This window comes from Crocodylus porosus, unplaced genomic scaffold, assembly GCF_001723895.1.
Source record: "Crocodylus porosus isolate Cpor-Errol unplaced genomic scaffold, CroPor_comp1, whole genome shotgun sequence".
NCBI classification, from domain to species: Eukaryota; Metazoa; Chordata; order Crocodylia; family Crocodylidae; genus Crocodylus; species Crocodylus porosus.
This window is the reverse complement of record NW_017728918.1, coordinates 104,279,684-104,299,469: the sequence shown is the minus strand read 5'-3', so window position 1 is coordinate 104,299,469 and position 19,786 is coordinate 104,279,684. Positions and strand designations below refer to the sequence as shown.

The 19,786-nt window shown below is 42.8% G+C and overlaps 1 protein-coding gene across 1 annotated transcript in view; it reads right to left on the bottom strand.

Moving 5' to 3' along the window:
- The window catches only part of LAMA2 (laminin subunit alpha 2), a 434,604-nt gene that overhangs the window by 370,151 nt on the left and 44,667 nt on the right, over nt 1–19,786 (bottom strand). Inside the window, exon 5 of the mRNA XM_019538207.1 lies at nt 10,350–10,592. Within this exon, the coding sequence (XP_019393752.1) occupies nt 10,350–10,592 (243 nt within the window). The remainder of the gene's footprint in view (nt 1–10,349; nt 10,593–19,786) is intronic.

Genomic DNA, 19,786 nt, shown 5'->3' with positions numbered 1-19,786 from the left:
TGCGGGACCTAAACCTGTTCAGCGCTCACAAGAGAAGGCTGAGGGGGGACCTGGTGACTGTCTATAAACTCACTGGGGGGACCAGAGGGGTTTGGGAGAGACACTGTTTCCCCTAGCACCCCCTGCCATAACAAGGAATAATGGACACAAGTTATTGGAGAGTAGGTTCAGATTAGACATCTGCAAGAACTACTTCACAGTTAGGGCGGCTAGGAGCTGGAACCAACTTCCTAGGGAAGTGGTGCTGACTTCTACCCTGGGGGGTCTTTAAGAAGAGGCTTGATGCCTACCTGGCTGGACTCATTTGAGTCCAGTTTTTCTCCCGCCCACGTAGGGGGTCGGACTGGAAGATCTACAAGGTCCCTTCCGACCCTGCTTCTATGATTCTATGAACCATCTCACCTTGGAACTAGAAAAAATAACAGAAATGGAAGGAAAGAAAATGGAAGATGAAGAAATCTATGATCTAACCCTCCCTTTAGTCACCACCTGTGGCATAGGATCAGTCTTGGCCATCAACGGACTCATTTACCAGCCTTTACTTGACCTGTGGGAGTGACCATCCTCAACCATGGGGTATTGTGAACGAGTGAGAACAGACTGACTAGGGACACTGTGGCCTCTTCACCCTTGAAGCTGCTGAAGAAAAGGCTGGACCAGCACTGGTCAGGGATGATCTAAGAGTAGTTATGGCTAAATTTTACTATGGGTATTTCCCATGGTTCTGGGATCTGTTTGTTGCCACATGAGGCCAGGAGCGAATTTCCCCCCCTTCTGCTACTACATGTGTCCAGGGTCTTTTTTGTATTCCACAGAGGAATGGGGTTTTGGCTGCAGCCAAGGCTAGGGATTTTGAATGGGATTTTAACTGGGAAGTCTCCTGCTGAGACTTAAACTTGGAGGTTCCTGGGTCCAGGGTCTTGCCTTTCCCCTCAGGGTCAAACTGATCACCATGTCTGGAATCAGGAAGAAATCCTACCCTATGGTCAGTTAGGTATGGACTGGTGTCTTGTTTTGCCTTCCTCTGTATCAAGGGGGGTGAGGGGGCAGGGAGGGAGGCCCTCTTCCTTGGATCTCTCAAGTGTATTTAAACAACATATGCAAGTAGATATTGGCCATCAAGTTCCCCTTGTTTTACCAGTGTCGTAGTTTAGGGGTTTCTGTGTTGTGGTTGTGTTAAGGTTTCTAATAAGTTAGAGGTTTCCAGTAGTACCAAACCTTTTGCCTCAATGGACCAGATGTGTGGAATGGGGTTTGTTTATCGGCCAGATGAAATGTGCCCTGATCTGCATCTGCGATGCCCCAATATGGACCCCTGCCTGTGTTCTACCCATTTCTAGCCCTGTACCACCTGGCCAAGTCTCATGTCACCCCAATCCAGATCTGTGCTACCAGATCCAGCCACAAGCCTCCCCAGTCTGGACCCACACTGGATCTTATTGCATGCTACCTGAGCTGGATATCCTCTCCTCCAGTACAATCCACACACCACCCAATCCCATCCTGTACCAGCCAGATCTTATAGGCATGGTTATGTTGTCAGGCCCATGAGGCTCCCCACTGGATTTTTGGCAGTAGAAGAGCAGCAATTAATGCTGCAACTGCTCCTCCACTACCAAGTTTCCAGATCCTTGTGGAGCCCTGTGGGCCAGATTTGACCTGCGGGCTGGGGGTTAAGCCCTGCTGGGTTTATCAATAGATTCATATAGGATGGTTTGGGTAGGGGTGATCTTGTATCAGGCAGAGGGTTGGACCAGATGACCTCCAGAGGTCCCTTGCAGCCCAGCTTTTCTTGGACTCTGATTTAGAGCGGGGGTTTTCAATCCTTGTTAGTCTAAGTACCCACAGTGGCTGGATGTTGAGTGGGGGGTGGGAGGGGATGTGCAGCCAGACACTGAGCAGGGAGGGGGGTTGCACGTGGCTGGACACAGAGCAGGAAGGCAGGGATGGCACATGGGCGGGTGGGGACAGAACGCCACCACCTCCCAGGAGTGGGGCTGGGGTGGGATGGGGCAGGGAACCTCACTGGGCTGGGGTGAGGGCAGCAGCACCCCTCTGTGCAGTGGGAAAGCTCACTGGGCTGGTGTGTGGTGGCGGCAGCCACTGTATGTGAACTTTCCCCACCCTGAAGATAGGCACTGCTGCTCTCACCCGGCCCTGCTCCTGGGAGGTGAAAGCACTCCATCCCCGCCCACCTACACGTACCACCTAGGACTGGTCCTAGTACCCACAGGGGCATGTGTACCCCTGGTCGACAACCCCCAATTTAGAGGATGGGATTGACCACCTACTTAGCAAATTTGCAGATGTCACCAAGCTGGGTAGAGCTGTAGACATTCTGGAAGATAAGCTTAGAATTCAGAATGACCTGGATAAACTGGAGAGATTATCTGAAGTTCATCAAATTAAATTCATCAAGGACAAGAACAAAGTCCTACACTTAGGATAGAAAATATCCAGTACTGTAGAAAGGACATGGGGGTTATAGTGGACTATAAGATGAATATGAGCCAATGGTGTGCTCTTGTTGCAAACAAATCCAACAGCATACTGGCCTGTATTAACAGAAGCAAATCAAAAGAAGTGATTCTTCTACACTCAGCACTTAGTGGGGCTTCACCTGTCGTAAGATGTCCAGTTTTGGGCACCACACTTTGAGGAAGATGTGGGTAAATTAGAAAACTGTGAAGTGCAACAAAATGATTAGAGGTCTAGAAATTGTGATTTACAAGGAAAGGTTGGAAGAAATGGTATTAGTTAATATGGAGAAGAAAAGCCTGAGGGGGAGATTTGATAACAGTTTTCAAATACTTGATGGTGATAGACTATTCTCTGTTATGGCAGGGGACAAGACTGGGAGTAACGGTTTCATATTGCAAAAAGAAATTTAGGAGATTAGGAAGAACTCCCTCACTGTGAGGATGTTAAAACATATGAACAGATTACCAAGGAATGTTGTGGAATCTCCATCCTTGGAAGTTTTTAAGAGGAGGTTAGACAAACACTTGTCTACGATGTTTTAGATGGAGATCATCATCATGCCTGGAGTGGTAGGGTTGGATTAGATGACCTCCAGAGGTCCCTACTTCTCTAAGATCCTTGATTCTTTATCTATCACTGTATCTAGGTATTTACACTACATTCATTGCCAAGATGTCTCTGTGCTTCAAGAACAACTGTAGGAAATGGTAAGAAAAGTGTAAAATGAGTCAGACTCATTCAGGGACTGTGAACAACAGGCATGAAGGGAAGCAGAGGTGGAAAATAAATAAGGCGGAATGAAAGGGAAACACTGTGAAGAAGGAAGATTCTTAAAAGTACCAGTTGAAAATGGAAGTGAAAAATGAGGTCCAAACAGACAGAACTTAGGGAGAATATATATACCTAAAATTGCCCAAGGATTGGTCAAGTAAGCAAATAATAATATTTTTACAATGAACATAAGACATAAAAGAGCATCACTGATCATTTACTGATACTGTTGTGAATATATTCAGCTGAAAAACTAAAACTTCCTAAGGGGAAAATTTAAAACCGTGACAGCAACCTTTAACATGAAAAATTTCAGCTGAAAAGTGACAGATTTCCTGGGGTCTTTTCAAACCAATTTTAAACACAAGCCTTTGTTTTGAATCTGCATTTTGAGTCAGAATGCCATTTTGTTTTAGTTTTTAAAACAAAAAACTAAAACAAAACAAAAATTGTAAGTGGGAACTAAACAAACTAAATCAATGTTTAGTTTTGACATTTTCATCAGCATCAAGAATTTCTTTTGAAACAGGTTGATTTTGGTAACACCCTAAATAAAATTTTGACTAACTATAGTGTAGAGCTGCCCTTCAATAGAGATATTGAGCTGAAGCATTATTTATACATAAGTCAACCCAAAACAGATGCTAGTAAATATTTATGAATTTCTTAAAACTAGCAAACCTTCCAGTAGTTCTGACTGAAGTACCAATCATCAGAACATGACTATATACATATATATGCAGGGTCAATACATGTATTTGTCTCCATTACTCTCCTTTTGTCTGCCTCCCTCTCTTTGATATCTAATAGTTTATTTTTGAATCCCTCTCATTACACTGCTCTATTTATGAAGAATCAATATTACATTAATACCGTATATCCCTCTATGGGTAGTGCACTTTTATTCATTATGTTGTTGACTTATCAAATTAAATGTGGTAGTGAATGTAGGTTGACACTGTTAAAGTAAATGACCCAGTGCTTTTATGCTGATGATCCACTTAAAAGGTACATTTGGGCTGAATTGGCTCAGAAAAGTGTAAGTAACTTTAATGGACTAGGAAATACAGTATCTGCTTATAGTTAACAGAAGGTATGTTTATGCATATCAGCAGGCAGGCATTTTACTTTCAGTACCCTGCCTACTGCTACTGGCTTAAAACAATAAAAGACAGAGCCATTGGGTTTGGTTCAAAAACCCTGGCCCAGTTAGCCAATTCATAGCTAATTTAGCCTATGAATTTTGTATTCCTTTTTCTCCCCCACAAACAGCCCCCAACAAGCCCCATGCCCACCCACACCTCACATATCCACACACACACCCACCCACATGCTCCCTCATCCCACATACCTACACTCCCACAGCCCCCCACAAACCCATACCCACCCCCCCACAACATACAAGAGTAAGACTTCATTTTAAGTTATCATAAAATCACTTCTATGTACACTACACAAACACATGTAAATCAAGACAAAAAAATTTTATGAAATCAAATTAATGAAAGTTTTAGATGTTCACTTTTTAGAATATAATTTGGTATTTTTCTGGTTCTGTGATGGCAAAACCCCTTGCTGAAAGCAGTACCTGCAGCTGCAAGGGGTGGGACTTCTCTTGACAAAGATCAGGGTTTAGGAGGTGGAACATCCGGTTACAATATACTGACCAGGAGGCGGGGCACCTGTCAAGGTGTGGGGCTACCCACATGGCCCTCGACAGCTTGCCAAAACTCGGTAAGTGGCCCTCCGCCCAAAATAATTGCCTGCCCCAATCTAGATTGAAGCTTCATACAGTTTTCACTTTCTTCTGAAAGAGTTGCTGTTCTCCCAGGAAAAATCACAAATGTACAGATGTTCAATTTTTTTTTCCAAGTAAAAAGTGGTTGCTGTATGTAAGAAGGTGGGTGGCGTGCTGCCTAGAGACATGTCACCTCCTAACTGAAGTGACAGTGTCCTGTCATTGGAAAGATTTCCCGCCACACCTTTGATATTATGGGAGATATATCTAGATACTCTTGGGAGACAACAGAGGTTGGTCATAGGCTCAGGAAGTTGGTGACTCTTTGCAGGGCTCCACCATCCCCATCCCCTGCCCTCACCACACCTGATGTTATGTCTATGGCACATTTCTTATTCAGGCTCACCGTGGCTTCCCTTGTTTCTTGGGGTAAGTCTGTTCTTTTTGTTTCTCCCTCATTCTTCCCATGGCAGGGTGTTTCAGTCACCCTGTCACACTGTAGAAGAAAAATAGCCTGGGAACAACCAGAGTTTCTCTTGGGACAGCAAATATCTGCACATACAGTGGTCCTCTAGCATCCCACCCTTACCCATGCCCTTCCCCCTGAAGAAAATAAACTGCCACTCCTTGGACTCTGCTGCTTCAGGAGGGAGCAGCACATGCCTCATTCAGAATCCCCACATTGTTGTGGAGGGAAACACAGGTTGACCATGGGCCATCTGAGTTAGCCAATCAGGGCTACCCTATGTATTGCTGCCATCTGTCACCAGGCAGACTATGGGAACCTGCAGAGCTCACTGAGATGTGTACACCAGGGGGCTCCCATAGTTGCAGTGTCAGTCCTGCAAGCTCTCCACTCTTCAAGGCCTCACCATTTGAATGTCTGTACAGACAGCTCTGAGTAAATTTCTCTATCAGGAGAACAAGCCTGGGAGAATTCTTCCAGATTATTTAAATACATGTGCACAGCCTGAGTCTGATTTCCCCACAGCAAAAGCCTGCATTTGAACAGTCACACTTATAGGGAGAAGTGACAAGACAGCGTTAAGAACAAAACAATAACTTGGTTCATGATTCCCAGCTGTTCTCTCTCTTTCCAATGGCCTGGCCCTCTTTCCAAGTTGAAACCATTTCACCAATCCCTCTTCCAAGGTAAAACCATTTTTATATCCACTGATTTCATGGTCTTTCCATCCTCACATTAAATCTTTTTCAGTGTCTGTAGATGTGCAAGGACACTGCTCCAATGTGCTGTAATTAGCAAACTCCAGCAGTCTCCACATCTCGTGTATCAGCATCCTCACACTTCAAAATGGCAGTGGGGATGCTTTAATTAAAGCTCATTAAATAAGCTTTAGTTAAAACACCTCTGCCACCATTTTTAAGCGTGGGGACACTAATACATGAGACACTGTGGACCTTGTTACATTAGACACTGTAGGCTCTTGAAGTCACTATAATTAAAGCCCTCCCCCAACACACACCTCTGCGGCACATGTAAAAATACACCTTGACTATTAAATGTGGAATATACACTAACATTTGCAGAGTTTAAGTATTTTTAGTTGTTCCCATTTTTATTAAAACTACTGAAGGCGGCTGATACTTTGATGCAGGAGTTCATAAAGACAGACTGTATCCACAGAGGAGAAAGGTTTCCCATCCTTGCAAGTTTACATAATTACTGTGCATCAACATTAATTAAATCCTTTTTATAAAAGAACAAGTTTTTTGCTTTTTTTCCTCTACATCATCTATGTGTTCACACTAATGTGAACCAGGTAGTCAAGTGGGTATTTAAATTTAGATTCACACAACACAGATGAAGAGGAATCTAAATTCAAATTCTACCATTGCTTTTTAAGTTTCATCGAGCTGCCAAAAACTGAGGGCCCTGCAAGAAAGGCACACTGCCTCTTGGATGATGTTATTCTTATTGCTTCAGTGCCGATACTGAACGGCTTTCTAATGGGCTCTCATTAGAGCTCTCTCTAGCCATCTTCACTAGATTAGAGTTTCAAGGTCTGTTTACAGGGACAATTGTTTATGTAAAAAATACAAGGAAAAAATATTTTTTCCTAGATTTCTATCTGCAGCCTATGCCAGTTTGGTTGCGCCTAAGGGAACATTTCTCTAGCCTGATATAGAGAAATGGCTTCCCCATTTTAACACCTTATAAAACTTCAGTACAGTCTCTTTTTGGGGGGCAAAGATCTAAAATTCTCTAATAGGTAACAGTGAGATGATGGGACACCTCAGTTTAGGAGCACCTAGTGAAGATTAACAAGCATAAATGGAGAGGATATCCTGTACTAAAATGTAAAGTTACAGCATATGACACATTACTTCCCTTTAAAAAAAAAATCAACATAAATAAAAGTTCAGAGAGTTCACAGCAACATAAATGGCAGAGAGAGTTAATGTCCAGAGATGTCTACATAAAAGAATGAAGATAAATAGAAGCTCAGACATTAATTGTAGTCTAGAAAATCAAGAAAGCAATCGCGGTAGAAAAAGGAGCATATTAGATGTAAATAAGAGAGGCTTCTGTAGAAGGGAAATAAAGCAAAAATCACTATGGTAACCATTAATTTTTAGTTCTCAGACTAATGACGAACTGAGGAAATCAAAAGTAGCAATCCCAGCTAGGTATGATGTTGAAAGAAAGATGCAAAAAGGAATGCGATCATTCACATTTTGATGGCCTTCTCTCCCACCCAAAAATGAATGTAAGCCCTCCAAATATTTATCCTAAATACATTTTTGTTTTCTGCCTGAGACCAAACAAATTAAGGAACCCTCATTAGAGCACTAAAATGTCACTTGCTAGCATATTCGAAAAACATTCTCTCATGTGAGACCTTGGAAGACACTTTTTCTACTTCTTTCTGTAAATAAAAAGTTTTTTCTCATGTAAAGGGGAGGTTTTTTCTCACCATTTATTGATATATTAGAGACATACAATAATCAAATGGTACATAGCAGCTTTGTAGTGGGACATAACTAATACTGTACTCCTCCTATATGCCTTGTGTCACTGAATTCTGAATGTAAAGTGAGTTGGAACATTTCAGTAACACTGAGCCAATTATTTAAATCACCCTCTTTTTGGATGCTTTACTTTTTCCAGGTAGAGCTAATCAAATAGCTAATTCAATCAACTTTGCCCATTTTACTATTCACAAATTGTCCTTAAGCAGTTTATGATTTATTCATTCCAAAAAAATATTCACCAAATCATTTCTGCAAATAATTCTTGGGTCTGCAGATTATTTACAAGCACCTGATTGTGGGGAATGTTTATATATTAAGTTCAGCTGTGTGAGTCTGACTTGAAGACAAGTCACATGGTGTTTTTCTAATGCTTGTTTTACATTAGTTTTATTCTGATATTTGTTTATAGTACAAATATCCAAATTAACACAGGCCAAATCTGCACAATATTCAGAAATTCACAAATATTTGCTTAAATTCAACAGTTCTCTAAATATTCTTTGAATAAATCCACTGATTAAATATTTGTATAAATCTTCAATTTGTAGAGGAATCATGGTATCATACATATGTATTGGCATGCAATAGCAGGTCCACATAGAAGAATGCATGTAACTGCCTCATCTCTCAGTTCTGCTCAATTGCATTTTGAAAGAGGCAATTTGAATGTTCAGTCACAATATTGAAAAAATATCTAGGAAGAAGAAAGCCAAATCTAAATCTACCTCCAAGAGTCACTGGTACAAAATTTTAGAAAATTAAATCCCTAAACAGAATCGTAATCCATTGTGTTTAACAACCGCAAAGGCCCTTGCGTGTCTCGATTCCTTATGCATTTCCATTTTGGCCTTCTGAGCATGAACAGAAGAGCTCTGCTGAGGCACCTACCTTCACTTTCACACTGTTACAATCCTAAACTGCCATAGGAAGTATCTACATTGCAAGAAAATCCAAATCTGGATAGGTGGGGGGCACAGACCACTGGACACGTGCCACATGCTGCGTTTCATGGGCCTCCCACTGTGGGTGCCCCTCATATAATGCACAGTGCTATACCACACCTTGCTGTGTCCCCCAGTGCACTGAGTCACACCATGTGCCCATCCCTCCACCTCTTATTGTACTGTACTCCAGGTTCCTTCCAGCTCCCGGTTATGGTCTCCCTCACCTCCAAATGTTCTTCACCCAGCAGCTCCACCCCGTACCCAAGGGTAGGATCAGGGTCAGGCAGCAAAAGCAGAAGGAGGGAGGAAGAGCCTGTAGACCCCAAGGGAAACAGCTGTAGAACAATGAAAGGAGCAGCACCTAGACTGGGAACCAGGGGGCCATAGTTTAAGTCCTTGGGGCTGTGCAAGGCCCACAGGCTACAAGTTTGGACAGCCCTGATTTAGAAGTTCCCCTCAGAGCTCAATCCCTATGTGAGATAGCTACATAAGATTCTTCCTTGAAAAACAGTTGAGGGAGCTATATATTTTCCTGGGAGGATCAAGATCAAGAAAGGCTTCATATTGTCAGATTAGGTGAATTATTTGCCAATGCAGACTGGACTAAATTTGGGTACTGGCAAAGACCAGCTGCCCAGTGAGAATGAGATAGCTATGCATCTTCCTAGGTAAATCAGGATCATCATCCAAGGGAAGATGCATAAATTTCACACTAATAATGGGAAAGATTTAGGCTGTAGTGAAGTACATAGCTTAAGTTAAATATCCACAGAGTATTAAGAAATGAAAGCTAAAAGTTCAGAAGCTTCACAAGCTCAGGACCAATTCTGCTTAGATTTCACCTGAGTGATGCAGAAGTGATGAAGCAATCAGAGGATGCCACCAAGTCAGTATCTTAATAGAAAAATATTCCACTCTCTCACACAAACACACACACACACACACACACACACACACACACACCCCGGATGTACTTCCTGAATAAAAAAATAGTTCACATTCAGCTGTCATTTCATTTTCCTGCATTATCAAGATAAGTGTAAAGGTAATGACTATGAAAATACATTCCATAAAAAAATGTCCATGGCCTGCAGTGGGGCCAGGATTTCACCTAGTACCTTTTGTTTTACTGACAATGGAATTGCAGCCCATCTTAAATAAAAAGAATTTGTCTACAAGTACTAGAGACCAGGCTCCACACAGCTCTCTCTCCAATTCTCTTTGTCTATTATATCTGTGTATGCGTCTCTGCGTTTAATGAGGTGTATGGCAACCTCTACTGATGCAGATACGTAAAAGAGAGAATTCAGCATCCCTCAAGCATACAAAAGCATTCAGTGTCAACACAAGGCATGAACTTGTCAAGTAAACAAGATAATTTTTCTGCCAGGGTGCTGGCAGCAATATAGGCCCCATCTTACCTCTCCATTCTCTAATGGGTGAACCTTAGAGTAATATGAAGTGCATATAACTTCATCATCTTTTACATAGGATGGCGGCCCAGCACGGGGATGTATGTTGTAGCGCGTCAGGCATTCTGTGTCCGTGATAGCATGATACTGCCATGGCTGGTAGTCAACACCATCCAGTGAACGTTCCAAAATCCAGTTCCCAGGTCGCGGTGAATTCGCTGCTTTCACGATAACATATGCAATCTGGAACACCTGGAAAGTGTTTTTAAAACAAATGTATATTTATTCATGCATTTTCTTTTAATCTTTACCTGCCAAAATAAGGAAGCTATATGTATGATCACTTTCTATTTTTGGATTTTCCCTAAAAATGCAATTTGGCAACATATTCTAGAGAAACTATTTAACTAGAAAAACATTCCTTCTCTAATAACATTTCTGCGAGCAGGTAAGCTGCATCACGACATCTCAGACTTTTTGAAGTGGGATAAAAAGAATTCTCTAGATTCAATCTAACCCATGAGAGGATATCCAATTTCACCTGAACTTAATTAAAAAATAATGTTTGCATATGTTTATATTTGTACCATTTACAATATGTATTTGAGCATACAGACTCCTATTTTTGTAACACCTATCCAGTTCCCAAACTCTACTTTTCTTTCTCATGCAACATTCTGTGTTGAAGATATTAGCAAGCACTTCTGTCATATGACAGGCACGTTACAGCCTCTCCATAAAACGTTCCTGGTCACACCACATGGCTTCTTGCATAGCAATCATAAATAAGCTTTGTAGTATGGAGATATATAACGTGTCACAATAAACAGACTATAAGCATGTAATCAACACTCATTATGGTCTGCTTCATCTGTCTTTTCAATTGATTTATCAAGATTTATTTCTGGTAACCTGCTTGCTGGGAATTGAGCTGAGAACAATACAGTTAGATTTGTAACTGCAGAATGACATTCACTAATGATGCAGCATCTTTTTCTTAGTAATCCACAGATGTTACAGTGGTAAAAATGAAGCAGAGGAGTAGCAGCACTTGTCTCTGTTAGAAGGGATGAAAATCCAGTCAATTAATATACAGAGTCCTGCTCAGGAGGCAGTGCTGTGAGCACATACAAAAGGAGGCCAGAGGACAAACTGACCATGGAGAACATAGTGCTGATTTCTGTCTTAGTGGCTTCAGTGTTGGATTTAGGTTGGCCATATTATAAAAAGTTAACCATTGAAAGCATGCATCTTATTGGAAATGATCACTTAGAGCCATTAAATCGGTCCAGCTACACTTTGGTGTGAATATTTTGGATAATTAGGAATATAAATTATAGAAGATCCCAGAATAATATATGACCACAAAAATTTAGTAATAGAATGCCTTGTGATTCATTTACAAATATCTGTTGGCACCAGCTAAAAATAAATCAAATAAATTACAGAGCCCTCCAGTAGTCCACGAAATATAATTTAAGTTCAAATTTGTTAAAAGAAATGTCATATCTGTTGTCACATGTACAGCCCAGCCATTCTGTCCTCCATGCTCATATCAAGAAAAAACATGTAGTTGAAATCCACAATGCATTTTCAGGAGAGTAATTTTCCCCTTTGTGAAGTTGAAGTATGGACAGTCCTTGCACAACTTTAGGGTAAAAGGAGAAAGAGGTGATTTCTTCCCCCTCTTTTTCTAAGAAGTTATTTCTGGTGTCATATCACCACAGTCATATGTTTGTCTGCTTGAAACACCTGTACAAGGGAGTGGATTTGTGGAGGTTTGTCTTAGATTAAGAACAATATACATCATCATATAAATCACAAAATCCCTGAGCTAGGAAAGATTTGTGCACCCTTCCACTGCTTTACTGTTCTCATCTGATGACACTCCTCCTATTTCATTCTTTACTCTTTTGACCTTTCCCCAATTATTGGCAGACTGAATTGCAACCATTAATTACGGCTACACTCAAAAAGACAAACATACCTCATTTATAGTAAACAATGTAAAGTGGTATAAATACCACTAAAATTTATTTTCTTCCCTTATAAAACTCAGTTTTTTAAGGAAACAATCTACTTGAAATGTATGATTTTTTAAATATTTTCCTTCTAATGCGAATGCAGAAAAACATCTGTGTCAGAGGAGGCCCTTCTGATTTATATTTAAAGTGAGGTTTTTTGGACTTTATTCTTTCCTTAGGCACAGGCTCCACTGAACTAAGTAATTTCCTGTTGTATGAATATGTCTGCCTAGTCCAGCCAAGCAATCCTATCAAATACTTTCAAATTTGAGTTTATACCAAGACAACAGAATCCCTTAAATGCAAACAGGATGAAATATTAGTATTAAGTTTAGTGTATTGCTCTCTCTCAGTGCATTCACTCCTGTAAACTCTAACTTACTTGACCTACAACACAACTGCAAACAAACTAGTAATTTTATTCAATTGTATGAATGCTGCTTTGATATCCTAATAATATTCAGTAAAAAACAGAGAATAACTAGGAATGTCTTTTACACCAGGGCACTGCCACTTTCATCATCATCATTACCCAAAGAGGTGTTTCCGTTGCTGCAGAAACTAGTTCTCCTGATCCCCTTACACTCTCACATACAGTGGCTCTAACAGGAGTCAAGGGAAAGAAAGGTGTCTTTTGTAAACAAAGCAAATAAAATAGTCAAGTATGAAGGTACCTTTTTTTTTATATACAGCCACTCTTCAGAATGATACTTCAATAAAGTGTCCTGTATATATAATGCAGAAGATTTATCCTAAAGCACGTCTCTTATTTTCCATTGGCATATTGTACATTATGAATTAAGTTATCCATTTATTATATACATAAAAACAAACAAAACCACAATATATTCTGGTTAAGATAAATAAAACAATCTTTGAGAAAAATACAAGGGAAGGACAATAGTTAATAAATACACTCCAGGCCTTTATTTTTCTTAACTTAGGCTTAGTGAAGGAGAAACTCTTTTATCCTTCAATAGCATAGTGCATAAAGACTCATTTTAACCACCAACTAGTTTCAGAGCTTTCAGCTGATGCAGAGCTGTCTCAGGATTTGATCTGAGAATTCCAATAGCATCTTCTGAAATGATGACAAAATATTTACATTCCACTGAGTTGTGAAACACATTCCATGTTCTAGTTCATGTCTCCATTCATTAGCTGAACTAAAAAAGGGTGTCCTATAAGAAAATAAGATTATTCCTTCAGGCTTGAACATGCAACAGGAAAACCAGACTTGCTAACTAAAAAGGCCATTTGTTTGAGGTGCATATAGCCCACTGAAGTCAAGGGAGTTGGGCACATATATCACTTCATAAATCTCGCCCTAAATGATTTTATTCTCCAATTATATCTCTTTTTATTCAGTGACAATTTAAAGGCATAAGGAGACACTGGAGCAAGACCCCAGAGTAGTCCTTTCTATCTAAATGCTTTAATGACTAGCCTACAGAGGTAGGCTTCTTCGTGTTTGCTCTCTCTCTTCTGGGCCCATGAAACTTGCATCCCTTCAATACAATGGCTCAGGTTCAACTGCAGAGGTAATGTTTGATTGGGCCCCTCCAGATGTGCAGGTAAAGGTGCAATGGGAGCTGATGTGCAATCCACCCAGTCATACTTCTTGCCATGCCACACTACATCGCAACCCTGAGCTCCCCCTGAAGCAGCAAGTAGCAACCTCCCATGGCTGGGACCCCCCTCAGCTGCAGACTCCCAGCCACAAGGGTACCTGTAGTGCCCTGTAGCTAGGAGCCCGCATCATCTAATGGGACTCCCAGATGCAGGGATGCTTGGAGTGCCCCTATGGTTGTGAACCACTTCTGCTGCAGGCTCTCAGGTTTGTGGGCACACATGAACTCCCAGTTGGGAGCTCTCAGCAGCTGACAGACCTCCTAGTCACATGCTCAGTTCAGTTCATGTCAGCCACAGTTCAGCACAATAAGAACTAGCCACAAAGTTATTACACATATTTTATGCAGTGGCGAGAGCACTGGTGCACCTGCTGACAGGCAGCATTGCCCACTTAAGTAATGGGCAGGGGCAGCAGGCGGGAGTGCTGGTGAAGCTGGCGCTCCCCCCTGAGAGTGCCAGCTGGGGAGTGGAGGCACAAGGAGAAGCACCAATGGCACTTCTGGGCATATCCTTGGCCATTCTGAGTGTGCCACTGTCACTTCTGGGCCAGCGCACATGACTGGCAAAGGGGGCCCCTCACTCCTGGGTCAGCACAACTGGCCTGAAGGGGCAAGTGTCCAGTCACCCATGGTTTTATGGAATCACTTTGTGGCTTATTCCTCCTTTTATCACACCACTGATTGAACATGTGGCCTGGTCACAACTTAAGTGTAACATGTGGCAAAGGCCATCTTGTCCAGAACTTTTCATAGTCAGGGGGCTAGAGAACTTTCCAATCCATATCTTTCACTTTTCAGTAGTCCCCTCAAGCTGAAGAGGGCATAGGAACAGGTCTTCCACTTCCTTGGTAAATACTCTAATCACTACAGTCCTGTGCAAAAGGGAGACAGAATTACTAATGATGCTCTGCGTTGTGTTTTTAAATGGAAAAGGCGATGGCTGCTGTGATTTGAGCTCTTATCAATGCCATTGATATGATAGGTGGGCTCAGAGCCACTTTTTGGACTGAGCTTCTTAGAAGACTTGGATACGGTGTTGCCTACTATTATGGATCACACTGTTTCAAGGGGAAGCTCTGCTTCAGGACTCCCTAAAATGTCTCCGCCTCCCTGAAGGATCCCCTGAAGCCACCCCTGGCACAGTTTCACAGGGAAGAGTCCTCTGGCTTGACACCCTGGCTCCTCTCTGTCCCCATCTTCCCCAGTGGTCCATAGCATTCCTTGACTCAAAGAACTCCTTTGGGGTTAGCTTCTGGAAAGGGGAGTGTTTTCTTCTTCAAACGCATGGGAGGAAATTTAGATTGCCAAAGTCCCTGTAACAGGAAACCCCTAACCCCTGTCCCTGTTATTAGGAAGGCCTGAAAGTCTAGGAAACTCAGGGCCAGGAAAGGCAGCAAGGAGCAGGGGGCCAGAGGGACTAAAAGGGTTAGGCAACTAATGAGCTTGTCCTTAGGGGAGTAAGGGCAGAAGATCCAGTTATGTGACCGGAAGGAGGCTGGACTGGAGAATATAAGCCCGGGGTGGACAAAACAGTGGGTCCAGCCAGCAGGCAGACTTCATTTCCCAGCAGCCCCTGCCTGCATGGCTGGGGCCTGTCTCTATGGAGATCCCAGCCACAGCTGGTTTGCCATGGAGATTGGCCCCAGCCACAGGGTGCATGGCAGGGCAGGCCAGGCAGAGCCTCTGGGATCATGCGGTGGGGCCAGGTTGGTTGAGGCCAAGGCAAAGCCGCAATCTACAGCCTGCATGCTCTGGGCTGTGGTGTGGAGGCAGTGGATCATGGCTCTGCCCTGGCTTGGGACTACACTGTCACTACTGCAAGTTGCTAGGGCAGAGCAACGATCCACTGCCTTCGAGCTCCTTTGTGGAGTGTACAAGCTGCAGATCATGGCTCTGCCCTGGCCATGACCAAGCTGCCCCCACTGCAAGATCCCAGTAGATCCAAAGCAACCCCCTGCTCTGCCCTGCCATGTGCCCTGCCAGTGAGGCTGGGGCTGGTCTCCATGGCAACCCCATCTTTGTGCTATCAAAGCACAGCTGTGGCTGAGGTCTCTATGGAGACTGGCCCCAGCCATACAGGCATGGTCTGCTGGGAAATTAAGTCCACTGCCAGCTGGATCTGGCCCAGGGGGCCAGATTTTGCCTGCCTCTGATATAAGCCCAGTCTCTTGAGTAAGCAAAGGCAGTAGCCCCTGCATGCAGTAGAGAAAGGTGCTCCTTGGAGAGAAGGTCTGCTGAAAACAAAGTAAGGCACCGCAGTTCCCCAGAGGAGCTGGAGCTGGAAGTTAGGTGGCCCTAGTGGAGGCAAGGCCTGCAGGCAACATTTACCCTGAGGGAGGGAGACTAGATGAACGAGCAGCTTGTGTTTTAGTTCCATTTTTTTTTTTAAACTTGAGACCAGATGACTGGGTTGTAGCTATAGGGATGGAGGAGGTCACGGGCCTGCGTGCACTCCCCTGTTCTAGGTGCCAGAAGTGAGCCCGAAGCCAAAGGGGAAGAGACAAGTGTAGTGAAGCTGGACCCCAGAAGGGGCTGTCATCAAGGCAGGGCTGATAGGCAGAAGCTGAAGTCTTAATCAGTGGGCCAAAGCAGGGGGTGCAGCCAAAGGAAATGGATCCAAGGATGTGACAGCTGAAGCCCCAACAAGCCCTCAGAAGCCTATGGAAACACTCCCTTAAAAAGGAAGTACTGAGGAAGAGTAAAGATTATAGATAGGGACTGGCCTGGACATGCAGACAAGGCTGACTGCAAGGTTAATCCTGGCCCAAGGGACCTCTCCCCCAACAACAAACAAACAACATCAAGGTTGTGGCAGACGACAGACAGGAGGTGAGGTGGGACCAGGAAAAAGCCAACCGGCAGGGCAGGCCACAAGGGGGACCAGATGCCACGGTGGCTGCTCCCACCATCTCCACCCCTGGGTCTACATTCCCAAAAAGCACAGCAAACTGCTCAGCTCCAAACAAACATTCTTTATTATACTATTGAAGTTCCCTCTGTCTTTCCTCAGACTCTTTTGTCCTCCCTGAAGAATTTCTTTCTCTCTACTCTGTTCTTCCTAGGACTATTCCCTCCTCTTCCCCCCACTCTCTGTCCTCCCTAAAACCATTCTTTCTCTTGTCAACTCTCTCAGCCTAACTCTTTTCTCTCAATCACGATCAGCCAAGGCTGTGTCACACTTTACGTTTAGAATGTATTTTATTTAGATCGTAGTAAGGATAACTACAAATGAAAAAGTTTTCTGTGCAGTCACATAATAATGGTACTATGATCTAAATAAAACATGTCCTAGGCACTGGAGCCATTGAAAACTGGTGCATTATGGGGCAGAGACTAACAGCTGTTTGTCAGTCCCAGCCCCTCCACCACATCAGAGTCTCCCAGCTGTATTACCTCTGTGGAGCAGTTGGACATTAGCTTCAATATGTGTTAGATAAAATGATCTGGAGATACTTTGCTGCCCTTGCTGGAAAAGTCCCAACTTTGCTTTGCTACAACAGCACTTAGTGTGTTTTACTGTTTGAATGCTCAGGCTCTAGTATTTTAAATGCAGTTAACAAACCCTAAGTATAACATATGATTTGAAATAGAACACTTACCAAATAATAGTAGTCAAGGATTTACATTCGCCCAATAAAATTAAACATAAATGTCATGAGGAATCAATTAAGGTGTACTCTCTGTGGCTTGATACTAGGGCTATGCGAAGCTTTGGTCCCTGATTCAATTCAGCCCTATTTGGTGACTGAATCTCCAAATCCAAATCGAATCAGGAAATGCTTTAAACTCTTTGAATTGAACTGGAACCCTCCGAATTGATTTGGAAAGATTCGGTGATTTGGACAAAGACCAGCTTTAAATATTTTTTCTACATACCTCAAGGTACCAGGTGACTTGTGAATGCTGCAATGGTGGGGCAGATGGCGCATCCCACAGGAGTGCAGGGTGGTCCCCAGCATGCTCAGCAGCAGACCCAGAAGTGGACCAGAAGCACTTCCAGTCCACTTCCAGGTCCACTGGGGGTGTGCAGGGGGGAACCCTGCACCCCCCTGGCTCAGTGACTGGTGCCTCCTGGGTCTGGGGGGGCACCCAGGGTTCCCCTGCAGCCAATCGCCAAGCTGAGAGGGCACAGGGGAACCCCCTGTGTGCTCCCTGGCGGACCTGGAATTGGACTGGAAGTACTTCTGGTCCACTTCTGGGTTCACTGCCAAGCACATGGGCCCCCCGTGGTCCTGGGAGATGCTCCATCTGCCTGCCCCAGAATTGCAGCATTCACGAGCCACACCTGGTACCTTGAGGCATATAGAGAAAACATTTAAAGCTGTGTCTATAGCGAAATCACTGATTCTCCAAATCAGCATCTTTAGATTCGGATTCAATCAAATCAAATCAAGGACAATGATCTGAATCAATGAACTGAATCGCTATCCCCAATTCAGGCTGAATCTGAATCCAAATTGAATACAGTCTGTTTGTCACATGCCTACTTGATATCAGATCCTGACTGCCATCTTCCTCTGGGGTGAAAAGGGCATAAAGATGCCTGTTTATGCTTATTTACAGGAATTATTTACAGCAAAATATGTTCATGCTGAGCCCCCCCCTCCCCCAAGAATGCTTCCCACTAAAAATGCAGACTAGAAAGCATACCACAGCCTCTTTGGTCACAGCTACTTTCTGGATTCAAATGAGCTTAAAGAGGGGTGTTCTTTAAGCTCTCAGAAGGTAGAAATGCAGATACCTATACTTTGAGCTTAAAAAGGGAAGCACAAAATGAGTTTTGATTGCTCCAGAGTTAGGTAATCGCTGATCTCGGATTATTGACCCTCAGCTTCGGACTTATTGACCTAAAGGATGCTTAAGATGCCAAGTCCTTGTTTGGCTCCTTGAACTTCGATGCATTTATATCACATGACCCTGCATTTATCTCATCGTAAAACAAAAAGGAAACCTGCTCTGCTATCTGGAGACAAAATTCCTAGTTAAATGGTTTCTATTCCCACAGGGTAATCCATGAAGCATATCTTCCTCTTTACTTTTTAAATGGCATCAATAGCCTGACATGTCAAATGATGTGTTAATTGTACTATCTTCGAGCACATCTGTTTTTGTACAAATCCAATGAAATGTAACCTGGAAATCAAAGTTTGCCAGTATGAATGGGAAAATGGAGCCATACCAAACTGCCTAGTGACATATAGCAGCCTCTTAATGTAGAAGCAACAGTACAGCTGTTACTGTTTCCAGTTATCCTATTCATGTAACTATAACATAATTAAGAAGGGGAGGAAGAGATCCTTTAAATAGTCCTCTGGGTTTCTCCTAAATTATAGACAATATGAGTCTCATAATGAGACACAAAATGAGTCTTGGGTCTCATTTTTGTTGCTAATTGTCTCAGCAGCAAAGTCTGCAAAACACACATTGTGAAGAACACTTCCAAAAGTTACAGCTCTGTGTCTTCCTGGGAACAACTCATAAGAAATAGAAAAGTGCATCCAATTGTACAGGATAATTCACTACACTAATATTATTCAGACTGTGCTGAAGTGAATCATTAATCTGTATAGGGTTAGCCAATGAAGCAGGAAAACTCATTGTGTGTTACTCCCACCTGCACTTCTATTTCAAAAATAAATTCATCAGTTAAGAGCTGTTCATGTAATTCAGAGAAGCATCACAGGGAAAAAATAAAGAATCAAACAATTTATATACAAGATTTCCAACAGGACCTAATTTTTCAAAACTAGGAATGGTGTCTCTAATGGGATTTAACAGAAATCTAAAAATG